The sequence below is a fragment of the Geotrypetes seraphini genome, chromosome 9 (assembly GCF_902459505.1).
Source record: "Geotrypetes seraphini chromosome 9, aGeoSer1.1, whole genome shotgun sequence".
In the NCBI taxonomy this organism is placed as follows: Eukaryota; Metazoa; Chordata; class Amphibia; order Gymnophiona; family Dermophiidae; genus Geotrypetes; species Geotrypetes seraphini.
The window spans coordinates 35,439,821-35,461,074 of NC_047092.1; the positions used below are offsets into that span (position 1 = coordinate 35,439,821).

At 38.5% G+C, this 21,254-nt stretch overlaps 1 protein-coding gene across 1 annotated transcript in view; it reads right to left on the reverse strand.

Moving 5' to 3' along the window:
- The window catches only part of LOC117366894 (mucin-19-like), a 441,720-nt gene that overhangs the window by 335,822 nt on the left and 84,644 nt on the right, over nucleotides 1-21,254 (reverse strand). Inside the window, exons 15-20 of the mRNA XM_033958871.1 lie at nucleotides 20,907-20,930; nucleotides 17,259-17,279; nucleotides 14,210-14,233; nucleotides 9,422-9,445; nucleotides 6,669-6,683; nucleotides 2,179-2,202 (exon numbers count right to left, since the gene is read on the reverse strand). Of these exons, the coding sequence (XP_033814762.1) occupies nucleotides 2,179-2,202; nucleotides 6,669-6,683; nucleotides 9,422-9,445; nucleotides 14,210-14,233; nucleotides 17,259-17,279; nucleotides 20,907-20,930 (132 nt within the window). The remainder of the gene's footprint in view (nucleotides 1-2,178; nucleotides 2,203-6,668; nucleotides 6,684-9,421; nucleotides 9,446-14,209; nucleotides 14,234-17,258; nucleotides 17,280-20,906; nucleotides 20,931-21,254) is intronic.

Genomic DNA, 21,254 nt, shown 5'->3' on the forward strand with positions numbered 1-21,254 from the left:
TGGTTTATAGCAGATGCATGAAAACTTAAATAAGACTCTAGATTCCAACGGCAACCAATGGAGCTTTTGATAGAAGGGGGTAATGTGCTCTCATTTTTTCATACCAAAAATGAGGCGAACAGCAGTATTCTGAACCAATCGCAATTGTTTAAGAATTTTCTTAAAAGCACTCAAATATATAATGTTACAGTAGTCAAGAATACTTAAAATAGAAGATTGAACTAACAAGTGAAAAGAGGCTTCATCAAAGTACTTCTTGATGGTGCGAAGCTTTCAAAGCACCGAGATACTTTTTTTGAATATTAAATCAGAATGTTTTTCCAATGTAAGATGTTTGGACAAAGTTATTCCCAATATTTTTAAGAAGTGTTCGATATTATAATCCAACCCATTCGCGTGTATCATTGTTTCTTTAATTTTATCGTTGGGAGTTGCTAAGAAAAATTTAGCTTTTTCTGAATTTAATTTCAGTTTGAAAGCAGCCATCCAAAGTTCAATCTGATTTAAAATAATTGATAGTAGGCTGAGTGCTTAGATATACACTTAAAATTTCACAAAACTTCTAGTAGGGGAGGAAATAAAGTTGGTACTTTACCACTGATTTTCATCATTAGACTAAAAAATTAGCCTCGTAAATGGATGACAGGCATAAATGCAGAAGTGTAACTTATAACTCAAAATTTAAGATGACTTTTTTTTTTAGCTGAAAAGCTCCTAAATTTGGCTGATAAGAGCATCAATTTAGAAGTTTCATTAGGGTCCCTTTTGCTAAAGTGCAATAAGTAGTTAATGTGCAGTAAATTGAACAGTAATAGCAAGGGCACTGCCATGTTAAGGGGTTTTGTGATATATTACAGCAGTACAGTTAAGTGCTTTTCTTGATAGGGGACGTGGCATGAGTAGAGAATAGTATGGAAGTCTAAGCAAGCTAAATACGAGACATCGAGAGCTCCTGCATTATCTACTCCCAAGTACCATGCACTAATTTACACTTTAATACAGGTTCAGAATAAGAAAATGCCCCCAATGGTTTCTGTGAAAAATGTGCAGCTACCATAGACCAGTGATTCCCAACCCTGTCCTGGAGGAACACCAGGCCAATCGGGTTTTCAGGCTAGCCCTAATGAATATGCATGAGAGAGATTTGCATATGATGGAAGTGATAGGCATGCAAATTTGCTTCATGCATATTCATTAGGGCTAGCCTGAAAACCCAATTGGCCTGGTGTTCCTCCAGGACAGGGTTGGGAACCACTGCCATAGACTATATTCTTTCATTAAGCCATGAAATTTTACTATGGTTTAGTAAACGGGCCATTTAGGAGCTTAAATTTAGGGCCTCTGCTTTTTTGAATATCAGGCTCTACATTTTCTTAGTTTTTACTTATGAAGTATAAGTTGTCTTCCTGAGTGGTGTCTTGAGGAACAGGGACACCCATAAACACACTTCCCGATTAGGAATCTGCAGAGGATAACCCAACCCCTGGGGCAGGCAAGATCTACAAACAAGTTGACCCACCCCTAAATTAGAACATGCCCCAATGCTGATGGCTGAAAGAAGGATGTCTGAGGATCACATTTTGGTACTTATTTTCTGTGAAGTTGAATTACTGAAATCCTAGTGATCAATATAATTTTATTATTGACCTTAACAAACGAATATTAAACTTAAGATTCGAGGAGCCACTGAAAAGTTCTCAGCCCAATACACAAAGTTGAGGCAGTCTCCATCAACGACAATACACTTATCCCCTTTTTACTACGGTGCACTATGGGTTTTAGTGCGTGTTAAATATGCGCGTGTGCTAACCGCTAATATGTCCATAAAAGGAGCCCTTAGTCCAGCGATTTTCTGGATTTTTCGTTACATATTTTTCTGATGGAACAAAATAAAATGGAAAATCACTGGCCTAAGTGTATAGCCTTCGATGGAGACTGCCCCAAGTTTGTGGGGTGGGCTGGGCTGAGATCTTTTCAGCAGCCCCTCGTACTCTATCTGGTTTATCAATGGTACCAGCAACAAGAAAAGAGTAGAAGTTGTAAAATATTTGTCTCAGAAACACCATTTTATTTCAGTATGTTTTCCTGTTCTGATAATCTGATTTTCCTGTAGAAGGAATGTTGTAGTCATTTTTGCTCTCAGGAAAGGGGAAAAGTCTTTACTTATAAATACTGTACCTGATGATCTGTTCTTTTTTCCTTCTGTTGATATAAAGCACAAACATTGTTAGCACAGTGGAAGAAAGCTCTTGTCTGGCTGATAGGAAGATAACATGAGCTTCTGATCAGTAAAACATTCATGTGTTAAGCATCAGAGCCTGCAGTAGTGGACAGTGTTGTGAGTTAATGTACTGTGTTGAAAGGCCTAGATTCACTAACGTACACTGCTAAGCTTGTGCAAAATGATGTGTTAGTAGGAATTATTTACCCACATGTCCCATTTTATGCAATAGGACCTATTTACTATCTGTGTTAATGGCATTAGTGTGCACTAAGCCAGAAGTACATTTTAGTAGATCTAGCACCAAATGTGACGATATTTTATGAAATGGTAAAGGCAATTATTTTACAATCCCTGATGTCAGGAAACAGGAAAAACAAAAATATTGTCTTAATTTGTCTAGATATTTATCTAGATAAAAGCACTGGATGTTGGCAGGATCCAGATCATTTCTTGTGGCATCTTGTACCTAGATATTCAGTGCAGCTTAATGCTGAAAAAAACAGATATAAATCCGTGGACAGGATTTGAAGTTGGAACTGACTGTAGTGTTTAAAGATTGGGAAGATTATTTTTAGTATTTTAATCTTGTTTTTCATTTTAACTACTATGGGAAACTGCACAGTTCTGTGGGCATTTAATTTCAGTTTTCTTTAAAATCTATTGTGTTAACAGGTTCTATGATTCTGTCGTATACACAGAAGTCCCTTCACTAAAGAGCATTAAGCCCTTAATGCACAGTTGGTGCACAGAAACAGGCTACCATGCAAACATATTAAAGCGTTTTGCAGTATTCTCCTGTTTCTATCTATTAAAGCATGAGTTATTTCATTTTTAAGACATTTTCTCTGAGGGGGCGTGGCATGGATGGAGCATTAACCATGATTAGCATGTGCTTACTGGCGAATACAGAGTTAAGGGAAGAGCACATAGCACATACCTTAACTTGATTAGCGCATTCTAAAACGATTAGCACATCTTAGTAAAAGGACCCCTTAGGACTAGATTCACACAGGTCACAGGTCGGATCCGGTCCGTGCGGTATCCAATCCATGTCCGTGGGTCTGATTTACAAATCGCCCTCATGCTTCACTAAAGAGCATGCCCATGGTTTTAACCCGCTTTAAACCTGCGTGTTAAAACCACGGTCTCATAGTGCGGGAGAAAGGCAGCGAGTTGGGGCAGGTAGGAGAGATTCAGGGCAGGCAGGTGAGAAGAGGAGATACGCGGCTGGCAGGAGAGATTCACGGTCGGCAAGAGAGGTGGGGGCTGAAAACAGGAATTCGGGGCAGAGAGTAAGGTGGCAGAAGGCAGGGCAGTCGTAAAACAGCTGATCGATTGGTCCTCAACAGTCGCTTGTTTCTGATCGGCCAGTCCAGTCGGTGTTGCAGGGTTTTGGTTTGTGAATCACTGCCTGCCATCATTTAAATGCCGTTCCCCCTCATTAGCATGCGTGGATCGGAGGATGATCGGGACACAGGTTAGTGAATCAGGTCAGAGGTAAATCGGATCGCAAAGGGCTCGCAAACCGATCGATACACGATCAGTTTGCTTAGTGAATCTAACCCTTAGTCCCTTGCAGTCACCATTATGTGAAGGCTGAGATTCCCAATGACTTTGCCTCTGAAGTGCCCCTAGCACCAGTCAGCCCAGAGAAAAGACAAAGCTAGGGAAATTAATCTTTGTCTTCCATAGTATCTCTGAACCATGCTTACTGTTCTTTTCCTAAATAACAGGCTTAGCAAAATATACGATTTTCTTATTGAACCAGCAACCATAAAGCCAAACTGCTATAACACTCATAAAATACCAAGTGTTTTCTTCACTGCAACTACACCAACCAGTTCGTAAATAAGAAACAGTAGATAATTAACCCGCTACAATGCCAGACCATATTCAATAACTGCTAAATTTACTACATCTTTTCTGTCATTCCATGTGTATAGCAAAAGACTTTGAATAATATCAACTAAACCAGATCCTACAGGTGGAGTGTTGACACAAAATAAGCACAGACATCTTGCCAAGAGTTTTAAGATATTTCCAAGTATTAATCTTGATGATAGTATTAACTGACTGCTAAAGCCATCCATTAAATATATGAGGTTGGTTTAAAATGTTTTGTAAAAAAAACCAAGTTACTTTTTCACTCCGTCAGAAATTATAAAGACTATGGGACACTCGATGAAGTTACAGGGAAAAACTTTTAAAACTAATAGGAGGAAATTTTTTCTTCATCCTGAGAATTTTTAAGCTCTGGAACGCGTTGCCAGAGGATGTGGTAAGAGCATAGAGCATAGCTGGTTTTAAGAAAGGTTTGGACAAGTTCCTGGAGGAAAAGTCTATAGTCTGTTATTGAGTAAGACATGGGAGAAGCTACTGCTTGCCCTGGATTGGTAGCATGGAATATTTCAACTCCTTGGGTTTTGGCCAGGTACTAGTGGCTTGGATTGGCCACCGTTAGAATAGGCTACTGGTCTTGATGGACCATTGGTCTGACCCAGTAAGGCTATTCTTATGTTCTTAATGTAGTCTCCATTGAAGGCTATACATGCGAGTCCAGCATATATCCAGTTTTTTCGTACTTTATGAAAAATAGCTGTTTCTGAGTCTTGCTGCGTCTGGGTAGGTTGAACTGATGTTTCTTCCATCAGGCTGTGGCTTTCTTCATGGTATGCTGTGAGGTCTGCATTTTGTCTTTATATATAGTGGGTTCACTGACCTGATTGAGAACAGAGAGGTCTGTTGGTCATGAATTTGAATTTGGGTGGAAAAGTTCTTCAAATTCATCAGACCTCCCTATTCTCAATAAGATCAGTGAACTCACTATATATAAAGACAAGCTGCAGACCTCACAGCATACCCTGAAGAAAGCCACAGCATGATGGCGGAAAAGTCGGTTCTACCTATCCAGACACGGCGAGATCAGGAAAACAGCAACAATCATGATGCCAGCTGCGGAAGCCCAAAGAACGAATGTTGGCACTGTAATCCAATTAACATCGGTAGTTGGTTGCCAGACTCTATTTAAGAAGAAATCATTTCCCAAAGTATTAGTGGAAGAGGATGATTTATGCAGAAATTCCTTCTAGAGACATATACATCAAGTACCCCCTCCCCCACCCCAGGTAAAGTCTCCAGAGTTTCTTTCAGCTGATTAAATTTCTTTTGTATTTTCCTTCTTTCTTCTCCCTAGATCAGTGGTATTTACTGATAGCCCTAGAACAGGGGTCTCAAAGTCCCTCCTTGAGGGCCGCAATCCAGTCGGGTTTTCAGGATTTCCCCAATGAATATGCATGAGATCTATGTGCATGCACTGCATTCATTGCATATTCATTGGGGAAATCCAAAAAACCCAATTGGATTGCGGTCCTCAAGGAGGGACGTTGAGATCCCTGCCCTAGAAGGACACAAATGGGTGGAATTTTAAGGCCATCCCTAATGAAAATGCATGAATTAGATTTATATTCTCATGTGTACACTTATTTGGGATATTCTGAACACTTGATCTGTTCATGACTGAGGGTCTCACAAGGCAAGGCTGGGAACCATGCCCTTGACCAGAGGTAGACAATTTCGGTCCTCCAAAGCCAGTGCCAGGTCAGGTTTTCAGGATATTCACAATAAATATGCATGAGATAATTTTGCATCTAAAGGAGGCAGTGTGTGCAAATCTATCTCATACATATTCATTGTGGATATCCTGAAAACTGACCTGGCTCCGGCTCTCGATGACCAGAATTGCCTACCCCTGCCCTAGATACATGGCAGAGGATGAAATGCTAGGCTGACAATAAAGTTTCTATCTTCTGTGGGGATTATGAAGGATATGCCTGTTTTCAACTCATTAAAAGCCAGATTTAAACCCCAAGCCCCCATGCTACAAAACCATAAGGCGGATTTTATCACCAGCCGCAGCGGCAACCGCTCCAATGCTCATAGAATTCTTATTAGTGCTGGAGCTGTTACCGCCACGGGTAGCACTAAAAACTGCGCTAAGTTTTGTAAAATGGGGGGGGGGGGGGGGTTAGTGAGGATTTTCTGTCAGTTTCTATCTATGGTGTCCTGGGAGAGGGTGGAAGCTTAGTCATTTGTGCCCTAAACATTCACAGTTATTTAGGATGCCTGAAATCTTTCTTTCAGTCTATTTTTTTTCCAAACATTTTTAGGGTCATGTTTTGACCATTCTTTTGCTCATGATGGTTTCCACCTATCTTTACTGAGTGTAAAGTCTCTAAAAGAAGATTAAGAATAGCTCTAGAGAGAAATGCTAAACAAATTAATACTAAAGATTAAGATAGAATATATAAGAATCCTGTGTCATAACTTTCATTTTATTTAAATGTATTTTCCTCATCTGATAATTGGCTTTTTTCAGTAGAAGGAATGTTTCAATCCTCTTTTCTGTATGGAAGGGGAAAAAAATCCTTACATATAGATACTGTACCTGGTTTTTGTTCACCTGTTGATATAAAACAAAAATACGTAAAATTCCTGGTGAAAATTCATTAAGCCCTCATCTCGCTCTTAGTTTTCATGGTCCTTCATTTTATATTAGCAATTGATGTTTTATAATTGTTCCACAGCATGTATATCTAATACTGTTTCATATTAGTCCTTTACCTACATTTCGATTCACCATTTCCAAGTTTACTTCATTATACTTATATTCAAAATTGAAAGTTTTATGTTAAACTTTATCTGCTGTATACCACCTTGGGTGAATCTCTTCAAAATGGCAGTTAATAAATCCCAAAGCAATCCCAAGACACTGAAGAGACTGTGAAGAAGCAGAACAGCAGGGGCAAACTATGGCCCACAGGCCACGATGAAGCCATGGAACTCTTTAATCCTTAAATGTATGTAGTTGAATAAAAATAATTATTGACCCGTTGTGCCATAGTTCTGTGTCTATTTCTCTTGACATCATCATCATCATCACGGGACTTTGATGATGACATCAACAGAGGCATCCATGATGCTATGATGTGCTTATTTTCTCGCACAATAGGAGAAGGAAGATGCAGCTGTGGGCTTGCAGAGGTATGTCTGAAGGGATAGATGAGGACAGGAAGGTAATATGGCAAGGAAGAGTACTAGGGTCTAGCTGGGGAGCAAAAAGAAGTCAGTATTCTTTTTTATATTATACTCCAAGGCTATACAATACAATGGCTACAATTTTGAAGGATACCACAAATATCCTTCTATGCTGTCTATTATATTCTTGTATGCTGTGTATTGTGGTATTGTTGTATTGTTTGTGTTGTACTGACATTTATCGTATTTCTATTATATGTCTGTTCTACAATGCTGTTAAAATCTGTATATTTCTGATAGTGTTTCATATTAATCCTGTTATTAGATTTCAAATTATTATTTCCAAGTTTACCTCATTGATTGTATTTATGCTTATATTTAGTCATTTTACTATTTTTATGCTGTTAACAAAATTGTAACCTTACCTGCTGTGCACTGCCCTGGGTGAATCTCTTCATAAAATATAACCTTTTTTTCAGTGTATACTTTGGGCCTAATATTCAAAGGGTTTATGAATTTTGAAAGTTATGCTCCTAAATTGGCCTTTTTAATATTTATTAGGGCTGAGTACTTAGATATACAATTAAAATTTCACAAAACTCCTAGTTGGGCAGGAAATAAAGTTGGTACTTTACCACTGATTTTCATCATTAGACTCGAAAATTAGTCTCGTAAATGGATAGCAGGCCTAAATGCAGAAGTGTAACTTTTAACTCCAAATTTAAGATAAGTTTTTTTTTTACCTGAAAAGCTCCTAAATTCGGCTGACAATAGAGCATCAATTCAGAAGCTTGATTAGGGGGCATTTTGCTAAAGTGCAATAAGTAGTTAATGTGCAGTAAATTGCACAGTAATAGCAAGGGCACAGCCATGTTAAGGGGTTTTGTGATATATTACAGCAGTACAGTTAAGTGCTTTTCTTGATAGGGGACGTGGCATGGGTAGAGAATAGGTATGGAAGTCTAAGCCAGCTAAATAGGAGCCACCGAGAGCTCCTGCATTAATTACACCCAAGTACCATGCACTAATTTACACTTTAATACAGGATCAGAATAAGAAAATGCCTGTTCCGCCCCCAATGATTTCTGTGTAAAATTTGAAGCTACCGTAGCCTATATTCTTTCATTAAGCCATGGTAATTACTAATTTTACTATGGTTTAGTAAACGGGCCCTTTAGAAGCTTAAATTTAGGGCCTCTGCTTTTTTGAATATCAGGCTCTACACTTTCTTAGTTTTTACTTATGAATATATTTTCAAAACTAAAATTAAAAATATATGTTTTTATTATATAGGACTAGAAGTATAAGTTGTCTTCCTGTCTGGTGTCTAGAGGAACGAGGACCCCCATAAACACACTTCCCAATTGGGAATCTGCAGAGGATAACCCAACCCCTGGGCCAGGCAAGATCTACAAACAAGTTGACCAACCCCTAAATTAGAACATGCCCCAAAGCTGATGGCTGAAAGAAGGGTGTCTGAGGATCTCATTTTGGTACTTATTTTCTGTAAAGTTGAATTACTGAAATCCTAGTGATAAATATGATTTTATTATTGACCTTGACAAACGAATACTAAAACTTAAGATACGAGGAGCCGCTGAAAAGTTCTCAGCCCAATAAACAAAGTTGGGGCAGTCTCCATCGACGGCTATACACTTACCTTCTGTTTTATTAAGGTGCGCTATGCGTTTTAGTGCATGTTAAATATGCGCATGCGCTAACCGCTGTGTCCATAGACTAACATGCACGCATTAGCGTGTGGTTAGCGCGCGCTACTTAGCGAACCGTAAAACGCTTAGCACACATTTATAAAAGGAACCCTTAGTCCAGCGATTTTCTGGATTTTTCGTTACATATTTTTCTGATGGAACAAAATAAAATGGAAAATCACTGGCCTAAGTGTATAGCCTTCGATGGAGACTGCCCCAAGTTTGTGGGGTGGGCTGGGCTGAGATCTTTTCAGCAGCCCCTCGTACTCTATCTGGTTTATCAATGGTACCAGCAACAAGAAAAGAGTAGAAGTTGTAAAATATTTGTCTCAGAAACACCATTTTATTTCAGTATGTTTTCCTGTTCTGATAATCTGATTTTCCTGTAGAAGGAATGTTGTAGTCTTTTTTGCTCTCAGGAAAGGGGAAAAGTCTTTACTTATAAATACTGTACCTGATGTACTGTTCTTTTTTCCTTCTGTTGATATAAAGCACAAACATTGTTAGCACAGTGGAAGAAAGCTCTTGTCTGGCTGATAGGAAGATAACATGATCTTCTGATCAGCAGTAGTGGACAGTGTTGTGAGTTAATGTACTGTGTTGAAAGGCCTAGATTCACTAACGTACACTGCTAAGCTTGTGCAAAATGATGTGTTAGTAGGAATTATTTATCCACATGTCCCATTTTATGCAATAGGACCTATTTACTATCTGTGTTAATGGCATTAGTGTGCACTAAGCCAGAAGTACATTTTAGTAGATCTAGCACCAAATGTGACGATATTTTATGAAATGGTAAAGGCAATTATTTTACAATCCCTGATGTCAGGAAACAGGAAAATCACAAATATTTTTTTAATTTGTCTAGATATTTATCTAGATAAAATCACTGGATGTAGGCAGGATCCAGATCATTTCTGGTGGCCATCTTGTACCTAGATATTCAGTGGAGCTTAATGCTGAAAAAAACAGATATAAATCCGTGGACAGGATTTGAAGTTGGCACTGACTGTAGTGTTTAAAGATTGGGAAGATTATTTTTAGTATTTTAATCTTGTTTTTCATTTTAACTACTATGGGAAACTTCACAGTTCTGTGGGCATTTAATTTCTGTTTTCTTTAAAATCTATTGTGTTAACAGGTTCTATGATTCTGTCGTATACACAGAAGTCCCTTCACTAAAGAGCATTAAGCCCTTAATGCACAGGTGGTGCACAGAAACAGGCTACCATGCAAACATATTAAAGCGTTTTGCAGTATTCTCCTGTTTCTATCTATTAAAGCATGAGTTATTTCATTTTTAAGACATTTTCTCTGAGGGGGCGTAGCATGGATGGAGCATTAACCATGATTAGCATGTGCTTACTGGCGAATACAGAGTTAAAGGAAGAGCACATAGCACACACATTAACTTGATTAGCGCATTCTAAAACGATTAGCACATCTTAGTAAAAGGACCCCTTAGGACTAGATTCACAAGGGTCACAGGTCGGATCCGGTCCATGCGGTATCCAATCCATGTCCGTGGGTCTGATTTACAAATCGCCCTCATGCTTCACTAAAGAGCATGCCCTTGGTTTTAACCCGCTTTAAACCTGCGTGTTAAAACCACGGTCTCATAGTGCGGGAGAAAGGCAGCGAGTTGGGGCAGGTAGGAGAGATTCAGGGCAGGCAGGTGAGAAGAGGAGATTCGCGGCCAGCAGGAGAGATTCGCGGCCGGCAGGAGAGGTGGGGGCTGAAAACAGGAATTCGGGGCAGAGAGTAAGGTGGCAGAAGGCAGGGCAGTCGAAAAACAGCTGATCGATTGGTCCTCAACAGTCGCTTGTTTCTGATCGGCCAGTCCAGTCGGTGTTGCAGGGTTTTGGTTTGTGAATCGCTGCATGCCATCATTTGAATGCCGTTCCCCCTCATTTGCATGCGTGGATCGGAGGATGATTGAGACACAGGTTAGTGAATCAGGTCAGAAGTAAATTGGATCGCAAAGGGCTCGCAAACCGATCGGTACACAATCAGTTTGCTTAGTGTATCTAACCCTTAGTCTCTTGCTGTCACCATTATGTGAAGGCTGAGATTCCCAATTTGAAGTGCCCCTAGCACCAGTCAGCCCAGAGAAAAGACAAAGCTAGGGAAATTAATCTTTGTCTTCCATAGTATCTCTGAACCATGCTTACTGTTCTCTTCCTAAATAACAGGCTTAGCAAAATATATGATTTTCTTATTCAACCAGCAATCATAAAGCCAAACTGTTCTAACACTCATAAAATGCCATGTTTTCTTTCACTGCCACTTCACCAACCAGTTCGTAAATAAGAAACAGTAGATAATTAACCCGCTACAATGCCAGACCATATTCAATAACTGCTAAATTTACTACATCTTTTCTGTCATTCCATGTGTATAGCAAAAGACTTTGAATAATATCAACTAAACCAGATCCTACAGGTGGAGTGTTGACACAAAATAAGCACAGACATCTTGCCAAGAGTTTTAAGATATTTCCAAGTATTAATCTTGATGATAGTATTAACTGACTGCTAAAGCCATCCATTAAATATATGAGGTTGGTTTAAAATGTTTGGTAAAAAAAACCAAGTTACTTTTTCACTCCGTCAGAAATTATAAAGACTATGGGACACTCGATGAAGTTACAGGGAAAAACTTTTAAAACTAATAGGAGGAAATTTTTTCTTCACTCTGAGAATTTTTAAGCTCTGGAACGTGTTGCTAGAGGATGTGGTAAGAGCATAGAGCGTAGCTGGTTTAAAGAAAGATTTGGACAAGTTCCTGGAGGAAAAGTCTATAGTCTGTTGTTGAGAAAGACATGGGGGAAGTTACTGCTTGCCCTGGATTGGTAGCATGGAATATTTCAACTTGGTTTTGGCCAAGTACTAGTGGCTTGGATTGGCCATCGTTACATCAGGCCTTGATGGACCATTGGTCTGACCCAGTAAGGCTATTCTTATGTTCTTAATGTAGTCTCCATTGAAGGCTATACATGCGAGTCCAGTATATATCCAGTTTTTTCGTACTGTATGAAAAATAGCTGTTTCTGAGTCTTGCCGCGTCTGGGTAGGTTGAACTGATGTTTCTTCCATCATGCTGTGGCTTTCTTCATGGTATGCTGTGAGGTCTGCATTTTGTCTTTATATATAGTGGGTTTACTGACCTGATTGAGAACAGAGTGGTCTGTTGGTCATGAATTTGAATATTGGTTGGAAAGTTCATCAAATTCATCAGACCTCCCTATTCTCAATAAGTTCAGTGAACTCACTATATATAAAGACAAGCTGCAGACCTCACAACATACCCTGAAGAAAGCCACAGCATGATGGCGGAAAAGTCAGTTCTACCTATCCAGACACGGTGAGATCAGGAAAACAGCAACAATCATGATGCCAGCTGCGGAAGCCCAAGAGATGGAATGGAATATTTCAACTCTTTGGGTTTTGGCCAGGTACTAGTGGCTTGGATTGGCCACCGTTAGAACAGGCTACTGGTCTTGATGGACCATTGGTCTGACCCAGTAAGGCTATTCTTATGTTCTTAATGTAGTCTCCATTGAAGGCTATACATGCGAGTCCAGCATATATCCAGTTTTTTCGTACTTTATGAAAAATAACTGTTTCTGAGTCTTGCAGCGTCTAGGTAGGTTGAACTGATGTTTCTTCCATCATGCTGTGGCTTTCTTCATGGTGTGCTGTGAGGTCTGCAGTTTGTCTTTATATATAGTGGGTTCACTGACCTGATTGAGAACAGAGAGGTCTGTTGGTCATGAATTTGAATTTTGGTGGGAAAGTTCATCAAATTCATCAGACCTCCCTATTCTCAATAAGTTCAGTGAAATCACTATATATAAAGACAAGCTGCAGACCTCACAACATACCCTGAGATCAGTGGTATTTACTGATAGCCCTAGAACAGGGGTCTCAAAGTCCTTCCTTGAGGGCCACAATCCAGCTGGGTTTTCAGGATTTCCCCAATGAATATGCAGAGATCTATGTGCATGCACTACATTCATTGCATATTCATTGGTGAAATCCTGAAAACCCGTTTGGATTGCAATCCAGTTGGGTTTTCATGATTTCCCCAATGAATATGCATGAGATCTATGTGTATGCACTGCTTTCAATGCATATTCATTGGGGAAATCCAAAAAACCCAATTGGATTGCGGTCCTCAAGGAGGGACTTTGAGATCCCAGCCCCAGAAGGACACTAAATGGGTGGAATTTTAAGGCCATCCCTATTGAATATGCATGAAATAGATTTCTATTCTCATGTGTACACTTATTTGGGATATTCTGAACACTTGAACTTTTTATGACTGAGGGTCTCACAAGGCAAGACTGGGAACCATGTCCTAGACCAGGGGTAGGCAATTCCGATCTCCAGAGCCGGTGCCAAGTCAGGTTTTCAGGATATCCACAATAAATATGCATGAGATAAATTTGCATCTCAAGGAGGCAGTGAGTGCAAATCTATCTCATACATATTCATTGTGGATATCCTGAAAACTAACCTGGCTCCGGCTCACGAGGACCGGAATTGCCTACCCCTGCCCTAGACACATGAAGAGGATGAAATGCAAGGCTTACAATTAAGTTGGTATCTTCTGTGGGGATTATGAAGTATATGTCTGTTTTCAACTCATTAAAAGCCAGATTTAAACCCCACCCCCATTATACAAAATCATAAGGCAGTTTTTATCACCAGCCGCAGCGGCAACCTCTCCAATGCTCATAGAATTCTTATTAGTGCTGGAGCTGTTACCGCCACGGGTAGCACTAAAAACTGCGCTACAGTTTTGTAAAATGGGGGGTGGGGGCGGGTTAGTGAGGATTTTCTCTCAGTTTCTATTTGTCCTTGGAGAAGGTGGAAGCTTAGTCATTTATGCCCTAAATATTCACACTTATTTAGGATGCCTAAGATCTTTCTTTCAGTCTATTTTTTTCCAAACATTTTTAGGGTCATGTTTTGACCATTCTCTTGCTCATGATGGTTTCCACCTATCTTTACTGAGTGTAAAGTCTCTAAAAGAAGATTAAGAATAGCTCTATAGAGAAATGCTAAACAAATTAATACTAAAGATTAAGATAGAATATATAAGAACTCTGTGTTGTAACTTTCATTTTATTTAAATGTATTTTTCTCAACTGATAATTGGCTTTTTTCAGTAGGTGGAATGTTTCAATCCTCTTTTCTGTATGAAAGAGGAAAAAAATTCTTAGATATATATACAGTACCTGCATTTTTGATTCGATCCTCATCTGTTGATATAAAACAAAAACACTTAAAATTCCTGGTGAAAATTCTTTAAGCCCTCATCTCCTTCTAAGCTTTCATGGTGCATCATTTTATATTAGCAATTGCTGTTTTAAATCTATATTCTCTTCTGACTTAGTATGTTTTGTAATTGTTCCACAGCATGTATATCTAATACTGTTTTATATTAGTCCTTTACCTACATTTCGATTCACCATTTCCAAGTTTACTTCATTGTAAGTTTTATGTTAAATTGTGTCCTCTGTATACCACCTTGGGTGAATCAATTCATAATGGCAGTTACTAAATCCCAAAGCAATCCCAAGACACTGAAGAGACTATGAAGAAGCAGAACAGCAGGGTCAAACTCTTTAATCCTTATGTAGTTGAATAAAAATAATTATTGACCCATTGTGCCATAGTTCTGTGTCTATTTCTCTTGACATCATCATCATCATCACGGGACTTTGATGATGACATCAACAGTGGCATCCATGATGCTATGATGTGCTTATTTTCTCGCACAATAGGAGAAGGAAGATGCAGCTGTGGGCTTGCAGAGGTATGTCTGAAGGGATAGATGAGGACAGGAAGGTAATATGGCAAGGAAGAGTACTAGGGTCTAGCTGGGGAGCAAAAAGAAGTCAGTATTCTTTTTTATATTATACTCCAAGGCTATACAATACAATGGCTACAATTTTGCAGGATATAACAAATATCCTTTCATGTTCTTCCATGCTATCTATTATATTCTTGTATGCTGTGTATTGTGGTATTGTTTGTGTTGTACTGACATTTATCGTATTTCTATTATATGTCTGTTCTACAATGCTGTTAAAATCTGTATATTTCTGATAGTGTTTCATATTAATCCTGTTATTAGATTTCAAATTATTATTTCCAAGTTTACCTCATTGATTGTATTTATGCTTATATTTAGTCATTTTACTATTTTTATGCTGTTAACAAAATTGTAACCTTACCTGCTGTGCACTGCCCTGGGTGAATTTCTTCAAAAAATATAACTTTTTTTTCAGTGTATACTTTGGGCCTAACATTCAAAGGGTTTATGAATTTTGAAAGTTATGCTCTTAAATTGGCATTTTTTAAAAAATATTTATAAGGGCTGAATGCTTAGATATGCGCTTAAAATTTCACAAAACTCCTAGTAGGGCAAGAAATAAAGTTGGTACTTTACCACTAATTTTCATCATTGGACTCGAAAATTAGTCTCGTAAATGGATAGCAGGCCTAAATGCAGAAGTGTAACTTTTAACTCCAAATTTAAGATAAGTTTTTTTTTTTACCTGAAAAACTCCTAAATTCAGCTGACAATAGAGCATCAATTTAGAAGCTTCATTAGGGGCCCATTTACTAAAGTGTAATAAGTAGTTAATGTGCAGTAAATTGCACAGTAATAGCGAGGGCACTGCCATGTTAAGGGGTTTTGTGATATATTACAGCAGTACAGTTAAGTGCTCTTCTTGATAGGGGACGTGGCATGGGTAGAGAATAGGAATGGAAGTCTAAGCCAGCTAAATAGGAGACACTGAGAGCTCCTGCATTAACTACACCCAAGTACCATGCACTAATTTACACTTTAATAAAGGATCAGAATAAGAAAATGCCCCTAATGGTTTCTGTGAAAAATTTGCAGCTACCGTAGCCTATATTCTTCCATTAAGCCATGGTAATTACAAAACTATGGTTTAGTAAACGGGCCCTTTAGGAGCTTAAATTTAGGGCCTCTGCTTTTTTGAATATCAGGCTCTACATTTTCTTAGTTTTTTGTTTTTGTTTTTTTTTGGGGGGGGTTGTTTTGTAAATCATTTTTATTGAAGTCAAACAGGAACAAAGAGCATACAAAAAAGTATAGAATATGAACATGAACACAAGCGGCATATAACAGTACACAACACTGCAAGACATTATAATACAATGCAAGCAGCCACATCAGCAAAGATCACCGTAATGTTTGTTTCTTGCCTATTGTACTAGCTTATCTGAGTTCTGGAGGGAGCTGTGGACTACTCCTTCGACTGGTTCTGGTTTTCTTTTGTCATTTTTGTTGTCTTTCTGTTTTTTGTATCCACAGCACAGCTTGTATCTTAGATTTTACTTATGAATATATTTTCAAAACTAATATTAAAAATATATGTTTTTATTATATAAACCTAGAAGTATACGTTGTCTTCCTGTCTGGTGTCTAGAGGAACGAGGACCCCCATAAACACACTTCCCAATTGGGAATCTGCAGAGGATAACCCAACCCCTGGGCCAGGCAAGATCTACAAACAAGTTGACCCACCCCTAAATTAGAACATGCCCCAAAGCTGATGGCTGAAAGAAGGGCGTCTGAGGATCCCATTTTGGTACTTATTTTCTGTAAAGTTGAATTACTGAAATCCTAGTGATCAATATGATTTTTTTATTGACCTTGACAAACGAATACTAAAACTTAAGATACGAGGAGCCGCTGAAAAGTTCTCAGCCCAATAAACAAAGTTGGGGCAGTCTCCAACGACGGCTATACACTTACCCCTTGTTTAACTCAGGTGCGCTATGCGTTTTAAATATGCGCGTGGGCTAACCGCTAATGTGTCCATAGACTAACATGCACGCATTAGCGTGTGGTTAGTGTGTGCTATTTAGCGAAGGGTAAAACGCTTAGCACACCTTTATAAAAGGAGCCCTTAATCCAGCAATTTTCTGCTTTTTTCTTTATATATTTTTCTGATAGAACAAAATAAAATGGAAAATCACTGGCCTAAGTGTATAGTCTTCGATGGAGACTGCCCCGAGTTTGTGGGCTGGGCTGAGAACATTTCAGTGGCCCCTCGTACTCTATCTGATTTATCAATGGTATCAGCAACAAGAAAGGAATAGAAGTTGTAAAATATTTGTCTCAGAAACACCATTTTATTTCAGTATGTTTTCCTGTTCTGATAATCTGACTTTCCTGTAGAAGGAACGTTGTAGTCTTTTTTGCTCTCAGGAAAGGGGAAAAGTCTTTACTTATAAATACTGTACCTTGTGAACTGTTGCTTTCTCCTGTTGATATAAAGCACAAACATTGTTAGCAAAGTGGAAGAAAGCTCTTGTCTGGCTGATAGGAAGATAACATGAGCTTCTCATCAGTAAACTATTCATATGTTAAGCATCAGAGCCTGCAGTAGTGGACAGTGTTGTGAGTTAATGTACTGTGTTGAAAGGCCTAGATTCACTAACGTGCACTGCTAAGCTTGTGCAAAATGATGTGTTAGTAGGAATTATTTATCCACATGTCCCATTTTATGCAATAGGACCTATTTACTATCTGTGTTAATGGTATTAGTGTGCACTAAGCCAGAAGTACATTTTAGTAGATCTAGCACCAAATGTGACGATATTTTATGAAATGGTAAAGGCAATTATTTTACAATCCCTGCTATCAGGAAACGGAAAAAACAAAAATATTGTCTTAATTTTCTAGATATTTAGCTGGGTAAAAGCACTGGATATAGGCAGGATCCAGATCGCTTATGGTGGCCATCTTGTACTTAGATCAGTGGTTCCCAACCCTGTCCTGGAGGACCACCAGGCCAGTCGGGTTTTTGGGATTGTCCTAATGAATATGCATGAGAGAGATTTGCATATAATTGAGGTGGCAGGCATGCAAATCTGCCCCATGCATATTCATTAGGGCTATCCCAAAAACCCGATTGGCCTGGTGGTCCTCCAGGACAGGGTTGGGAACCACTGACTTAGATAATCAGTGCGGCTCAATGCTGAAAAACTAGATATAAATTTAAATGCCGTGGCCAGGATTTGAAGTTGGCACTGACTGTAGTGTTTAAAGATTGGGAAGATTATTTTTAGTTTTTTAACCTCTTTTGTTTTTATTTTTACTACTATGGGAAACTGCACAGTTCTGTGTGCATTTAATCTCCGTTCCCTTTAAAATCTGTTGTGTTAACAGGTTCTATGATTCTCTCATATACACAGATGTGTCTTCACTAAAGAGCATTAAGCCCTTAATGCACAATTGGTGCACAGAAATAGGCTACCATGCAAACATATTAAAGCGTTTTGCAGTATTCTCCTGTTTCTGTATATTAAAGCATGAGATTTCATTTTTAAGACATTTTCTCTGAGGGGGCGTGGCATGGATGGAGCATTAACCAGGTAGTGCATTATGATTAGCACGTGCTTACTGGCTAATGCAGAGTTAAAGGAAGAGCACTTAGCACATACGTTAACTTGATTAGCACATTCTAAATCGATTAGCACATCTTAATAAAAGGACCCCTTAGGGCTAGAATCAATTCATAATGGCAGTTACTAAATCCCAAAGCAATCCCAAGACACTGAAGAGACTATGAAGAAGAAGAACAGCAGGGGCAAATTCTTTAATCCTTAAATGTATGTAGTTGAATAAAAATAATTATTGACCCGTTGTGCCATAGTTCTGTGTCTATTTCTCTTGACATCATCATCATCATCATCATCATCACGGGACTTTGATGATGACATCAACAGTGGCATCCATGATGCTATGATGTGCTTATTCTCTCGCACAATAGGAGAAGGAAGACGCAGCTGTGGGCTTGCAGAGGTATGTCTGAAGGGATAGATGAGGACAGGAAGGTAATATGGCAAGGAAGAGTACTAGGGTCTAGCTGGGGAGCATAAAGAAGTCAGTATTCTTTTTTATATTATACTCCTAGGCTATACAATACAATGGCTACAATTTTGCAGGATATCACAAATATCCTTTCATGTTCTTCCATGCTATCTATTATATTCTTGTATGCTGTGTATTGTGGTATTATTTGTGTTGTACTGACATTTATCGTATTTCTATTATATGACTGTTCTACAATGCTGTTAAAATCTGTATATTTCTGATAGTGTTTCATATTAATCCTGTTATTAGGTTTCAAATTATTATTTCCAAGTTTACCTCATTGATTGTATTTATGCTTATATTTAGTCATTTTACTATTTTTATGCTGTTAACAAAATTGTAACCTTACTTGCTGTGCACTGCCCTGGGTGAATCTCTTCATAAAATATAACTTTTTTTCAGAGTATACTTTGGGCCTAATATTCAAAGGGTTTATGAATTTTGAAAGTTATGCTCCTAAATTGGCCTTTTTAATATTTATTAGGGCTGAGTACTTAGATATACAATTAAAATTTCACAAAACTCCTAGTTGGGCAGGAAATAAAGTTGATACTTTACCGCTGATTTTCATCATTAGACTCAAAAATTAGCCTTGTATATGGATAGCAGGCCTAAATGCAGAAGTGTAACTTTTAACTCCAAATTTAAGATAATTTTTTTTTTTTACCTGAAAAACTCCTAAATTCGGCTGACAATAGAGCATCAATTCAGAAGCTTGATTAGGGGCCCTTTTCCTAAAGTGCAATAAGTAATTAATGTGCAGTAAATTGCACAGTAATAGCAAGGGCACTGCCATGTTAAGGGGTTTTGTGTTATATTACAGCAGTACAGTTAAGTGCTTTTCTTGATAGAGGACGTGGCATGAGTAGAGAATAGGTATGGAAGTCTAAGCCAGCTAAATAGGAGCCACCGAGAGCTCCTGCATTAACTACAGCCAAGGACCATGCACTAATTTGCAATTTAATACAGGATCAGAATAAGAAAATGCCTGTTCCGCCCCCAATGGTTTCTGTGAAAATTTTGCAGCACCGTAGCCTACATTCTTTCATTAATCCATGGTAATTACAAATTTTACTATGGTTTAGTAAACGGGCCCTTTAGGAGCTTAAATTTAGGGCCTCTGCTTTTTTTAATATCAGGCTCTACATTTTCTTAGGTTTTACTTATGAATATATTTTCAAAACTAAAATTAAAAATATATGTTTTTATTATATAGGGTTAGAAGTATAAGTTGTCTTCCTGACTGGTGTTTTGAGGAACGGGGACCCCATAAATACACTTCCCGATTGGGAATCTGCAGAGGATAACCCAACCCCTGGGGCAGGCAAGATCTACAAACAAGTTGACCCACCCCTAAATTAGAACATGCCCCAAAGCTATTGGCTGAAAGAAGGGTGTCTGAGTTTCCCTTTTTGGTACATAATTTCTGTGCAGCTGAATTACTGAAATCCTAGTAATCAATATGATTTTATTATTGACCTTGACAAACGAATACTAAAACTTAAGATACGAGGAGCCGCTGAAAAGTTCTCAGCCCAATAAACAAAGTTGGGGCAGTCTCCATCGACGGCTATACACTTACCCTCTATTTTACTAAGGTGCGCTATGCGTTTTAGTGCATGTTAAATATGCGCGTGTGCTAACCGCTAATATGTCCATAATAGGCGCCCTTAGTCCAGCGATTTTCTGCATTTTTCTTTACATATTTTTCTGATGGAACAAAATAAAATGGAAAATCACTGGCCTAAGTGTATAGCCTTCGATGGAGACTGCCCCAGGTTTGTGGGGTGGGCTGGGCTGAGATCTTTTCAGCAGCCTCTCATACTCTATCTGGTTTATCAATGGTACCAGCAACAAGAAAAGAGTAGAAGTTGTAAAATATTTGTCACAGAAACACCATTTTATTTCAGTATGTTTTCCTGTTCTGATAATCTGACTTTCCTGTAGAAGGAATGTTGTAGTCTTTTTTGCTCTCAGGATAGGGGAAAAGTCTGTACTTATAAATACTGTACCTGATGAAGTGCTGCTTTCTTCTTCTGTTGATATAAAGCACAAACATTGTTAGTACAGTGGAAGAAAGCTGTGTGGCTGATAGGAAGATAGCATGAGCTTCTGATGAGTAAACTATTCATATGTTAAGCATCAGAGCCTGCAGTAATGGACAGTGTTGTGAGTTAGTTAATGTACTGTGTTGAAAGGCCTAGATTCACTAACGTACACTGTTAAGCTTGTGCAAAATGATGTGTTAGTAGGAATTATTTACCCACATGTCCCATTTTATGCAATAGGACCTATTTACTATCTGTGTTAATGGTATTAGTGTGCACTAAGCCAGAAATACATTTTAGTAGATCTAGCAC